Below are 13,430 nucleotides of genomic sequence, written 5' to 3' on the forward strand. Positions count from 1 at the left end.
CTACTTTCTGCAGCTCTTTCCTATAAAAAGAGCAGAAATTGTGAGGGGCAGCATGGGGTATTCCCTCCACACACACCCCCCCCCACACACACACTCCGTTCCCCTGTTGCTGAGGCTAAGTTCTGGGTGGGTGGTCCTGAGGCGGTAGCTCCCTTAGTCAGCTCAGGTCCCTCTTACGTGAGAGGCTGTAGATGGCTTCAGTACCACTGAGAACACTGGGGCCCTCGCGTCCTCACCCGGGCTCATAAAGTGGAGACGAGCTGGGAAGAGTTGAAGCTTCTTCCCTCTAGTTCCTGGAGTAGGGGGTCATTCAGAGACGGAGGGGCCCTGTCCCTAAGATTGTCCTGAGCTGGAGCTCAAAGATTTTGCCTGGGGCGAGGAGAAGGCAAAGGGAACTCCAAGTTTCTTCTCAAAGGAACTGACTTCATTTGCAGCAGAGTGTGGAGAAGTTCCAGCCTAAGGGCGCTCTCAAAACAAGGCAGGTTGTGCTGAAAAGCAATTATGGGAGATTCATTAGAGATAGAAGTTAAATGGTAGGTTGGCTAGTTTACCAGACAGAACTGGGGAAAGATATCGCCAAGAAGAGCTATCCTGGGGTCAGAACAAATCTCAGACATGGCCCTTAAGAGATGTTCCTTCTGGGGTGCCTGGGTGGCTCAGTCAGTTGAGAGTCTGACTCTTGGTTTTAGCTTGGGTCATGATTTCACGGTTCATGAGTTTAAGCCTGGCGTTGGGCTCTGTGCTGGGGGTGCAGAGCCTGCTTGGGATTCTTTCTCTCCCCTCACCCCACTCTGACCCTCCTGTGCTCATTCTCTCTCTAAATAAATAGACTTAAAAAAAAAGAGGGGGCGTGTGTCTGGGTGGCTCAGTTGGCTGAGTGACTGACTTCAGCTCAGGTCATGATCTCATGGTTTATGAGTTCGAGCCCTGCATTTGGGCTCTGTGCTGACAGCTCAGAGCCTGGAGCCTGCTTCAGATTCTGTGTCTCCCTTTCTCCCTGCCCTTCCCGCACTCACGCTCTGTCTCTGTCTTTCTCTCTCAAAAATAAATAAACATTTTATAAAAAAAAAAAAAAAGAGAGAGAGAGAGAGAGATTCCTTCAAAGGAGCCCTATCTTAACTAGATCAGTCTGTGGATCAGTTTATGCCCCAAAGCATACTGTTGAAAACATTGATGGGGGGGGGGGGTGTGAAACAGGTGATGGGGATTAAGGAGTGCACTTGTGATGAGCACTGGGTGACGTATGAAATCGCGTGTGTGTGTTTTTTTAAGTAAACTCTGCACTCAACATGGGGCTCAAACTGACGGCCCCAAGATTAAGAGTCACATGCTCCACCAACGGAGCCAGCCCAGGCGCCCCAGATGGCTCAGTTTTTAACAACACTGAATAATATTCCATTACCGGATGTACCACAATTTATTTATCCTTCACCTGCTGAAGGACATCTTGGTCGCTTTCAAGTTTTGGCAATTATAAATAAAGCTGCTATAAACATCCCATGCAGGTTTTTGTGTGAACATGTTTTCAATTCCTCTGGGTAAATACCAAGGAGGGAAACTGCTGGACTACATAGTAAGAGTATGGTTAGCTTTGTCAGAAACTGCCAAACTGTCTTCCAAAGTGCCTATACCATTTTGCGTTCCCACCAACAAAGGATGAGAATTAATGGCATTATTTTAAATTTCGTTGACAGTTAGTTGTACTGAAATACAACTAATTTTTGCATATTGATCTTGTATCTTTCAACCTTACTAAACTCATTTATTAGCTCTAATAGTTGTGTGTGTATGTTCCTTAGGATTTTCTACATACAAGTTCATGCCATCTATAAATATAATTTTGCTTCTTCCTTTTCCAATCTGGATGCTTTTTATATTATTCCCTTGCCAATTACTCTGGCTTGAACTTCCAGTACAAGGCAACATGGAGACTCACATTTCCAGCCCACACCTCTCTCCAGGCATCTCACTGACATCTGTACATGGACACCTAATAGGCACCTCCTACCAACTCATGATCATCTCCTCAAACCTGCTTCTCCCCCAGTCTCCCCCAGTTCTGACCTGGTGTTGAAGTCAAGTTCCCCTCCATTCCTCACTTTCTCTCATCCCCACATGGGATCCGTCAACAACACCTGGTGCCTCGGCCTCCAAAATATGGCCAGCTCTACAACCACCAGCCCACTCTGAACCTCCAGAACCACGTGCTTGGATCAGTGCAGTAGGCTCCTAACCGGTCCTCCTGCCCCTGCCCTTGCCTCAGCCTCAGCCTAAGTGCAGTGACCCTTTTAAAACTGAGTTAGACCATATCACCCCTCTGCTATAAATCCCTCTATGGATCCCATCACATTCTGAGAAAAGCTGGGGCCCTTGCAGTGACCTCACTGCCTAGGTTACATTTCTGACCTCACCTCTTCTACCAGCCTCCCCATCACTCACCCCTCGGTGCCCCATTGGACTTCTTGCTGGTTCTTGAACACCCCAGGTAGTTACCTCCAACTGTTGTTGGTTCCCTTTGCCTGGAATGCTCTTCCCTCAGTCATAAGATCTGCACTTGGTTGCCCCTTGCCTCCTTCAGGCTTCCATGCAAATGCTATCTTCTCGGGCAGATGATATCTCTCCCATATCAGTATAAATCCCATTCCACATGATCTTCTTACAACATGATAATGACACTCCTTTAGGGGTAGGGTGGATGATGTCTGTGTTTCCTTCCCTTGGACCCCGACAGAGTTCTGTAATTGCCTTGACCAAGGTGATGACAGAAGTGACCCTGATTTCCAAAGCTGGAAATCTCTCCCACTCACATGCTTCTAGAGCCCTGACTGCAACATGAGATGCTCTGGGGAAGAGAGCAAGTGGAGAGAGCACAGAGAGACAGAGAGAGATGTGGCTATCTGGGTCCCACCCAGACCAGGCACCAGACATGTGAGTGAAGGAGCCCTCAAGGTGATGGTCCTGGCTCACACACCCTCTGACTGCAACCTCATGAGACACCCCGAGTCAGAACTACCCGGCTCTCAAATTCCTGACCCATAGAACCCAAGAGGGATGGTAAGTGATTCTGGTGCATAAGCCACTTGTTTGGGATGATTTCTTACACAGCCATAGGAACTTGATTTTTCTACCTGGTGCTTACCACTACCTGACATATCATATATTTTAATTACTCAGTGTCTCCCAAGGGCAGGGATTTTCGCCTGTCAGCTTCATTGCTGTACCACCAGTGCCTAGATCCAGGCTTTGTACATAGAAGGTGGTCAATATTTGTTGAATAGAATGAATGACTATACCTAGTAAAATGACCAACAATGTACACAGGAATCATGATGCTAGTTTAGATGGTGGTTACCTCCAGGAAGCAAATATCAGGGGCCTTCATCATATGTGTATTTTCTTCTCGAAAGAAAACAAGCAAATATGGCAAGATGATTACACTTGATTAAAAAGTGAATTTGCCACATTATTTTCTATCCTTTCCATGACAAAACATTTTTTATAAAACTAAGACTTGTACATAAATGTTCATAACAGCTTCTTTTGTAACAGAAAGTGGGGACAGACCAAATGCCCATCAGGTGGTGAACAGATAAACTATGCCGTATTCTCAGCAATAAGAACAAAATACTGATACAGTCAACACCCAAAACCATTATGCTGAGAGAAAGAAATCCTATCCAACAGAGTATACACTGAATGATTCCATTTATAAGCAATTCTAGAGCAGGCAAGACTGACCAGTGCTGGGAAGACATCACCTCAGTGCCTTTCTGGAGGGCAAGGCCCGACTTCCAGACAAGGCCAGGCAGCCTCTTTGTCTCACATTCCTTCTTCTAGTCCCAGCTCGGGCCTTCCCTCACCAGGTGACCCTGAGCAAGTCATGGCCTCTCTCTGGGCCACAGTTTCCCCCATGTACATTTCAGTGGAGGCTGGAATGGGTGTCTGATGCTTCTTCCCATCCTGACATTCCAGGATTCTCTGATTCCCTTGCAAGCCATGGCCACCTCGGGAAATCCCTTGAGCCAGCCTGCAGGTGGCTTGGGCCTCCCAGGCAGGGTGAGGAGCTCTCCCTCGGGGTCTGGAGCCCCAGCCTCAGGCAGACCTGGATGGGGCTGGATGCCAGGCACCGACCTTGAGTGGGCTGGGGCTTCCCTCACTCCTGCAAAGCACAGGGCTCGGAGTGTGAGAGATCTGGCAATGCCCCCTCAGCTTTTGTTCCTGTCTCTAGGGCTGTGCAAGCCAATGAAAATGCAGCCCTGAGAATAAAAGCCCCTTGTCCAGAGTTCTGAGCCCTAATCCTCTTACACGTCAGCAGCAGAAAGCCGGAGCCGGTGGCAGAAGGGCCGCTCTGATTTCCCTGCCAGCCGTCCCTCGTCCCACACTCTGGTGCCAGCCCCGTCCCATCGCACAGTCTGGCATCCCGGGCCAAGGAACTGCACAGCTGAATGTAATCACCACTCAGGTCTCTGATGATGGAGCCATTAGACTGTGATCACTGGCCGGGACTGGCCAGCCCAAGAGAGTCTGAGCATCCACTGGCCCCAGGATCTACAGAGCCCCAACTTTGCCCAGTGTGGCCTGTCCCAAGGGTCTGCCTCCCTCCCCTGGGGGCCCAGACTGTTCCTCAAGCGATAAAGTCGGGGGGACTTGATTGGATAGTCACAGGGTCTATCTGAGCTCACCCACCCCTTCAGGAAGCACAATCGGAGCCCCTGTCATAGGAGTGGAGGGACAGACACCTCCAACCAGCCAAGAAGTGCCACAGCAACAGTGTGGCCACAGGCAGGTGCGTCCAACCTGCCCAACCCCAAGGAGGCTGGGCAAGATTTTGCAAACTTTGAAGAGAGAAGAGGGGGTGGACAGGTCACTGGGACCAGGCTGGGAGAAGAGGGGACAGGCCCATTCTTAGGACGTGGGGAGAGTAGCTGGCAATGGCCACACAGACACTGTAAAATGTAACCTGTGCTGGAGGCCTGGGCACCTGCAATGGGCGACACTTACCCCAGGGAGGCAGGACTTCAGGAAGCCAGGGGACAACCTGGGCATCAGCTTTACTTGAATATTTAGTTGGGGGAGAAGTGAAGAATTTTTTTTTTAATTTTTAATGTTTATTTTTGAGAGAGAGAGAGAGAGAGAGACAGAGCATGAGTGGGGAAGGGGCAGAGAGAGAGGGAGACACAGAATCCGAAGCAGGCTGCAGGCTCTGAGCTGTCTGCACAGAGCCCAACGAGGGGATTGAACTCACAGACTATGAGTTCATGATCTGAGCCAAAGTTGGAAGCTTAACCAACTGAGCCACCTAGGTGCCCCGAGAAGTTAAGAATTTTAATGTATAAGTGCTACAATAGTCAATCCTTTAAAATTAAAATAAACAGGGGCACCTGGGGTGGCTCAGTTGGTTGAGCGTCTGACTTTGGCTCAGGTCATGATCTCACAGTTCGTGAGTTCGAGCCCCATGTTGGGCTCTGTGCTGACAGCTCAGAGCCTGGAGCCTACTTCAGATTCTGTGTCTGCCTCTCACTCTGCCCCTACCCCACTCACTCTGTCTCTCTCTCTCAAAAATAAATAAACATTAAAAACAAAAATTAAAATTAAAATAAACAGAACCATGAAGTCAAACGCAAATTTCATGTGAATTTTAAAGACGAAATAAAGAGACTTAAAAAAAAATATGTGTTTGTACAGATACTTCAGACTCTGCTAGCAGACCCAGGGCCCTGAGCCGGGTGGGACATAACTTAGGCCTACACTTGGACAGACCCTCTTGCCCACCAAGGCCATCAGGCCAACACTTCCACCCGTAAGGTGCAGCTGGGAGAGATGCATGTCCATGGGCAGGTATTTGAATGTGCCCTGGTAAGGGTAGGATCAGAACGCTGTGTGTCCCGGGAACCTGGTTGGAAGGAAGGCCCCTCAACGTACTTCAGGCCCATGGGCGGGAAGAACTGGCAACTGAGTCCATGGCAGGGAGGAGACTGTGCAGCAACCCAGGAGAAGGGCCGAGACAGGAATGGTGATGTCCTGGGATAGAAGCCAGAGTGGAAGTAGGGGGCAGGCAAGGTCACACACCCCGACGTGCAGAGGTGCGGTTGTAGATCCCGGCCTGCTGCTGCGCCTATGTTCCTCTGCGGCAGACAGGGGAGAGGGGAGCAGCCCGGGACAGGATTGCAGTGGGGCCCACAAGTTCAGCCTTGCCCAGTCCCAGAGCTGATGCATGCCAGAGGTGGGGTTCTCTGGCACTTGGGAGCCAGGCATGGGCCCAACAACATGGGTGCCCCCAGCCTCCGCAGGAAAGGCCCCAGGCAACGGGGCCCCCAGCACACTGTGGACTGCCTCTCCTCCATTCTTTTTTTTTTTTTTTTCTCTAATGTTTATTCATTTTTGAGAAAGAGAGAGAGGGAGAGCATGAGCAGGGGAGGGGCAGATTGAGGAGGAAGACGCAGAATCCGAAGCAGGCAGGCTTCAGGCTCTGAGTTGTCAGCACAGAGCCCAACACGGGGCTCACACCCACGAACTGTGAGATCATGACCTGAGCCGAAGTCGGATGCCCGACAAACTGAGCCACCCAGGTGCTCCTGCCTCTCCTCCATTCTAACCATGCTTCCACCTGCACCACTCCCTGGACCTGTTCAAGTCGAGGTCATCCGGGATACCTACGTGGCTCACCCACAGCCAGGTCTCACTGCTCCCCACCTCATGGAGCTTCAGCAGCCCTTCACATGGCCCATCACGCCCTGACACGGGTTCTTCAGCTCATTTGCCTGCCTGTCCAGCTACTCCCCCCACTGTTCCTTCTCAATTTCCTTTGCAGCTCCCTCCTCTTTCCCCAGGGCTCTGAGCCCACAGTGGCTTACATTTCTGGTTTTAGAACAATTGCTGCAGGTGTTGAGGGCTCTCTGCTGGGTGTGGACAAAAGAACAGCCCCTTCCTTTCTACCACATCTCACAGCCCTGATCCCCTGCTGGGAACCCCTCCTGCTTGACCCCCCTATTGCAAAGGATCTTAGTGTGGTCCCCAAATCTGCGGCTGAGAGCTGAAAGGTTCCGATAGTTCTCTGAAGATTTCTCACTGTACTTCACACTTGTCATACACTTGTCACCCCTGCTGCTCCATTCAGTAATTCCTTCATGACTCCTTTAACCCCCAAGGATTCACCTCTCCTGGGCCCTCGGGAAACACAAGGAGGAAGACAGCTGTTTCACTGAGAAACCGGAAAATAAGTACTGTGCCTATAGATTTTTTTAATGCAAATTTCAAAATAACTTTCCCTAGAGGATTAATAAGGACATAAAGATATTTGAATGAATATATAAGAAGGTTAAGGGATTAAAAAATGCTGGTCTGAAAAAAAAAACTTGTAGAAATATACTACCAAATTTTTTATGTCCCTCTTTCTGTATACTTGGTTAAAAAAGTAAAATACATTAAGCAATCATCTTGGGATGAGTGACATTATTGTAATTGTGTACTTGAGAATAATGTGCCTTCGGTAAGGTTTTTTTTCTTTTTCGTTCTTTTTTAAGTAGGCTCTGGGCCCAACGTGGGGCTCAAAGTCACGACCCTGAGATCAAGAGTTACATGCTCTATTGACTAAGCCAGCCAGGCATCCCAGTTGAGGTTTCTTAAGAAAAAATACACAGTTGAAAGAAAGATAAAGCACATTTGGTAAACCTAATAAACATTAAAAGAAGTGGAGTGGGGGAGAAGAAAGAAAGATCCGTCTGGTGTGATGTCTCTCTCGTTGGCCGTGTGTCCCCATCCTCGATTAACTTCACTGAGCCTCACGTTCCTTCTTTTGGAGAACAGAGAAAGGGATGCCTACAACATGTCTGAGGGCTGTCGTGAGAATCAGATGAAGTGATGCTCTTGAGCGCCTCGTCTGGTACCTGGCTCCAGAGCAGCTCTTAGTAAGCATACTAATCATAATTCAGTAAAGCCCAAGGAATTGAGGGTTACGGTGAAGGAATATCATGGTCATTCAAGGGCTGAGCAGCAACCTTCTAAATTTCCCCCATCAAGCCTGCTGTCACCTACATGTTCCTGTCTGTATCGCGCCAGAGGAGCCCAGATGTGATGCAGGCCCAATGGCAGCCTCCGCTTACCCCACGGGGAGGCCTGGAGCTAAAATGGGTCATCAGGATTGTCTGGCATTGGGCCAAGGTGGCCAGGGGTTTTGCCCCCAGCTGAATCAGTTGTTGGATGTGGGGGGGCCACCGTGAGAAGGGGGTGACCTCGAGCAGCTGACCAAGGTCCTTCCTGGGGGAGCATCTGGGTGGTGGCACTCAGACACAGGACGTGGGTGGGCACAGAGGTGGAGGTGCTGGAAGGACCATCAGGGCGAGGTTATGTGGAGGGAGGGCTGAAATGACAGAAACGGGGAAGATGACCTGGAAGCTTGGCCTGTGGGTGGACCCTGAGCCAGCTGGAGCTCTGGGAGTTGGGGGCTGTGAACCCTGTTACATCCTGAAGCTCGGAACCATGCAACCTGCTGCCTACAGCTCCGCTGATGGGCTTACAAAGTCCGCCAGGAAGGAGAGCTTGTGGGAAGCTTCACAGTTCACGAAGCGCCGTTCACACTCCCCATTCGCCATCCCCACCGCCGTCATTAGCTGGCTTTCAACGCCACTAACCCTACATCCCGGAACTGATGTAGCCAGAGAGGAGTTGATAGCAGGGGAAAAGCCAGGCCCCAGCCTGAACGATGACTTATGAAGGGCTTGGTTGGGGGTGTCCTGGTGGCACATTCAGCAAACACAAGGGTGGCGAAGATATGGGCAGTTAGAGCTTACATATTTGTAGAGGACACAACTAACTGTAGGGCTCAGAATAAGCTTACCAGGTTAGAAATACGAAACTTGGTTTTGACAAAGGCCAAGTCCAGCTCACAGGTCCCCAAACCCAACTGAAGAGTTAGAGCAGTCACGTTCCTCAGGAAAATGACCTCAGGGACTGCATGGGTGTCAGTTCAGGACGACCCAACAGAGGCATGCACGGTGCGGGCGTGGGTATAAGGCAAGTTGTCAAGGTCCTCAGACCGAAGCAAGAAGAGTCCTCAGGGCCAAGGGACATGCCTGCTCAGAATCCATACTCTCCTCTTCTAGGCCGCACTCGGTACCCGGAACCCCAGAATCTCTTGCCCAAATGGCCCTGAGCCTGCTTCCTTAGCCCTCTCCCTGAGGGATGGGGTCAGAGAGGCTGAGAGGTATAGACAGAGCTGGAACATGGGGATTCAGGTGTCCCTATGCGTGTTCCTGGTGTGTCTTGCATTGAAGGTGGAGACAGGCCTAGGAGGGAAGGGGACCAGGCCGCAGGACTGCTGTCCCAGCTCCATCACACTCTGGGGCAGAACTCCAAGTTCAAGAATCCTACATGCAAGCTTAGCCTTCCAAGACATTAGGAGGGTACGAAGATCAAGTAGCAGAGCTTATTGAATGGTTAGTGTGAATCGTAACTTGTAAACTTTCAGACATGGATCTGCATTTGTACTTCAGGTCTGGCCCTGTGAGTGCTGGGGTGAACCTGGGAAAGTGTCCCCTCTGGGTTCACACCTAGAGTACAGAGACCCCCGGACCCACCCAGGATTTCCTGAGAAGAACACCCAGGAAACCAGGGGGCCAGGAGAGCCATCATATGAGGGATGTCTGAAGGGATTAAGACATTCACCTGGAAGAAGAGAAGGTTCAGGAACAGCATTCTGGCTGTCCTTGAGTCCTGAAAAGACCATCAAAGCAACAAAGAGACTTTCTGATTCATTCCAAGTGAATAGAGAATGAAATGAGAACCAGGAGGTGACATGGACAGAGGGGCCAGAAGGCTCAATAGAAAATGACCCATTTAGGGATGCCTGGCTGGCTTAGTCGGTAGAGCATCCAACTCTTGATCTCAGGGTTGTAAGTTCAAGCCCTACATTGGGCATGGAGCCTACTTAAAAAAAAAAAAATGACTCTTGTAACAAGAAGGTGTGGAAGGTGGCAGAAGAGGAAAAATGGACTGTGGAGGGAGGTCATGAGAGCCTTCTTGCTGATCTTGAAGGATTTTTCTAGAGGTGATTTAGGCTACAGAGAGGTGACCAGGACCAGCTGATAATTAAGCTCTTCCCTGACCTGAGTCTGACTGATGAGTGGCACCTTGCAAGTCGCTCACAGACGAGGCCTCCCCTGGTCCCACCATCAAACATCTGAAAACTCTTTCCATGTTCCAGGAAGTATGAATTTTGAGGTATAGAGCAGAGACGTCACAGCAGTACCTGGCAAGCCAGCTTGGCCCACCACACTTCAGAGGGGACCTGCCATCTACTTTTGTTGGCCATGATCTCATTTGGTTTTGGGGGGCTTGGCAGGGTCTCTGGGGAGTGTGACAATTCTTACATGAACACATCTGCACGGATGCCAGAGCAGAGTCCTGTGCCTGGTGCTTGGCAGGGCCTGGGTGGCCACAGGAGCCGAAGGGAGGTCTTTTTTCTTGTGGGAACCCATTCCAGTTGCCAGCAGAGTGAGGAACAGAGCTGTGTCACTTGGCTTTCTGGTGGTTATTCCTGGCAACCTTCCTTGGCCTTGTCATGGCCTTGGGCAGGGACCCAGTCTACCCCAGGGTTTCCATTTCTCCGTTTGTAGAACAAGGGTGAACTTCTGCCCTGGCTGGCCACAGAGCCGGCCAGACCAGGAAGCATGCTGTCCTCCTTGAGAGGCTGAAGTGGCAGCCAGGGTAAAGACAAGTGAGAAGCGGGACCTGCCGCCTCCCAAGAGAGGCCCAATTAGGGCAGTGAGCAGTTCCCACCGGAGTCTCTGGCCAACCCTCAAAGCAGGCCGCGTGGGCAGGCAGCAGCGGGCTGTGTGATTAATGATGGCAGCTTGGGCCGCCCACCGGGCCTGGCCTCAGGAACTTCAAATGAGCACATGTAGTGCCAAGGGGGAAGCAGGCCAGCTCCGTTCCTTCTGCAGGGAAGGGATGAGAAGGAGCCAGCACAAGAGCACCCAGCAACAACAAGGCAATGCCAAACAAAGGGCCATGCTTTTGAGGCCTACTGGGACCTCTGCACAAGCCTCCCCTGGGGACCCCAGAGATGGGGCGTCATCAGGGATCCAGAGATGGGTTCACTCTACAGGCCCCAATGAATACACCCTGAGGAAGGCTCAGTCCTATTCCTGGCCCAAGGCTGTGGATGTAAATAAGAAACTGCCCTGTTCTCAGGGAACTAGAGTCTACAGTTCATTCATTCATCCATCCATCCATTCATCCATCCAATCATTCATACATCCATCCAATCATTCATTCATCCATGCAATAAAGACTTCCACCTACCTGCAGTGTCCTGGAACCACAGTTGTGAACAAGACAGGATCTCTGCTCTCAAGAAACTACTGCTATTCCATGTAAGTCAGACAGAAAACAAGTACCCAATAATGAAAACCCAGAGAGGCAACGGTGGGTATGAGCATTAACTCTAGGGTCAGAAATCCTACGTTCAAATCCCAGTTCTAGCTCCACCTTCTGACCAAGAGGAAGCTATTTAAAACTTCTTTGCCTCAGCTTTCTTCTCTGGAAGGTGGGGATAATAAAAGCATCTATCGTATGGCATAGTTACAAGGATTAAAAGAGTTAATATTTGTAAAGTACTTCAAACTGTAAATGGCATATAGTAAATACTGTACAAATATTTGTTAAAAAATAAAAATAGTGCCCAATAGTGAAAAGTATTATGAGGACCTTAATGGGGAGGGTGTGTGTGGAGGGAAGCATATTAGAAAAGGGAAAAGTTGAAATGCTTTTGGCTTCCAGAAACCTGAAGACAGAACAGCTCCAGAACTGGCCAGTTCTTATGTTCAGTGATATCTCTGAAGAACCAGGCACTCTCCATTTCTCTGTGTTGCTATCTTTAGCCTTGCCCTCAGGCTAGTGCCCTCACAGTCTGAAGGTGGCTGTTGCAGTGCCAGGCATTACAGGCAGGCATGACATTTACTAAAGAGATCATCATTTCCTGGCAGTAGGAAATTTTTCACAGAATTCCTCCAGCAAGCTTCTCTCATTTACCAGGGCAGCATCTCATGCTCAAGCTTAAAACCAATCAATGGCATGGTGACAGAGATCACCCTGATTGGCTTGCCAATCAGGACCTACCCTGAAACATGGGGTCTCTCAGAAGAAGCATAATGATGAAGGCTGTTAGGAATGTGATACCTTATGGATAGACAGTCAACAAATTATGCAATAGACTGTAAGGCAAGGCTTCATTGAGAATATCCACCCATGGGATGCCAGTTGGCTCAGTTGTTGAGCATCTGACTCTTGGTTTCGGCTCAGGTCTTGACCTCAGGGTCATGCGTTCAAGCCTTGCATTGGGCTCCATGCTGGGCATGAAGCTTACTTGAAACAAACAAACAAACAAACAAAAAAGCAAAGCAAAGAAAAAAAATCCACCTGAGTGGGGATCTGAATAATGAGGAAGAGTCAACCTTACATCTACGTAAGGGGAAGAGAGCCTGGGCAGACAGAATAGCAAGTACAAAAAGACTCTGAGGTGAAAATGAGCTTGCAACTCAGGGAAAGAAAGACCAGAGTGACTCAGGAATGGATTGAACAAAGGGACACAGTGTAAAATCATAACGATAGTATCTTTAGAAATTGCAAATATATGGAGAGAATTTTAAAATATTAACTGTAGCATATATGTCGAGGGAGGAACAAGTGAGTTAGCCTCCTAAGGTTTTTGCATTGTCTGGGAGAAGGGTAATAATAATACTAGTATCAGACTTTGAAAAGAAAGTAATGGGTACTGCAATTTTGAGAGCTGTGCTATCCAATATGGTAGCCACTAGCCACATATGGGTGTTTAAAATCAAGCAAGGTAAAACTAAAAGACAATTTCAAATTCAGTTCCTCAGTTCTGTTAGCCACATTTCAAATGTTCAATAGCCACTTGTAGCTAGTAGTGGCTACTACATTGGACAGCATAAGTCTGGAACATTTCCAGTGATCACAGGATGGAAAATTGGTCAGAACTGTTCTAGAGAAACCACTAAATAAACAGAAAAAGAGTTAATAGGGGCTCCTGGATGGCTCAGTCGGTTGAGTGTCCGACTTCGGCGCAGATCACGATCTCACAGTTGGTGAATTCAAACCCCTATTGATCTCTTTGCTGTCAGTGCAGAGCCTGCTTCAGATCCCTTTCTCTCTACCTCTTCCCCGCTCATGCGTGCACTCTCTCTCTCTTGCTCTCTCTCTCTCTCTCTCTCTCTCTCGCTCTCTCGCTCTCTCAAAAATAAACATTAACAAAGAAAAGGAGTTACTAACTTTCAAATTGATAGTGGCAAAACATGCAATGATAAAAATAATCATTTCATTTTGAAACTAGGCAAATGGTAAACAAGACGACTTTGAAGCTCCAACTCAACACAACACATGAATTTTCAAAGGAGATTGTTCAAAAAGAT

The 13,430-nt window shown here is 49.1% G+C and overlaps 1 protein-coding gene across 1 annotated transcript in view; it reads right to left on the reverse strand.

Moving 5' to 3' along the window:
- Positions 1–285: 285 nt before the first annotated feature.
- Positions 286–13,430, reverse strand: part of CSPG5 (chondroitin sulfate proteoglycan 5) — a 52,771-nt gene continuing 39,626 nt past the window's right edge. The window contains exon 6 of the mRNA XM_047850921.1: positions 286–488. Within this exon, the coding sequence (XP_047706877.1) occupies positions 425–488 (64 nt within the window). The 3' untranslated portion in view covers positions 286–424. The remainder of the gene's footprint in view (positions 489–13,430) is intronic.

Source organism: Prionailurus viverrinus, chromosome A2 (genome assembly GCF_022837055.1).
Source record: "Prionailurus viverrinus isolate Anna chromosome A2, UM_Priviv_1.0, whole genome shotgun sequence".
In the NCBI taxonomy this organism is placed as follows: Eukaryota; Metazoa; Chordata; class Mammalia; order Carnivora; family Felidae; genus Prionailurus; species Prionailurus viverrinus.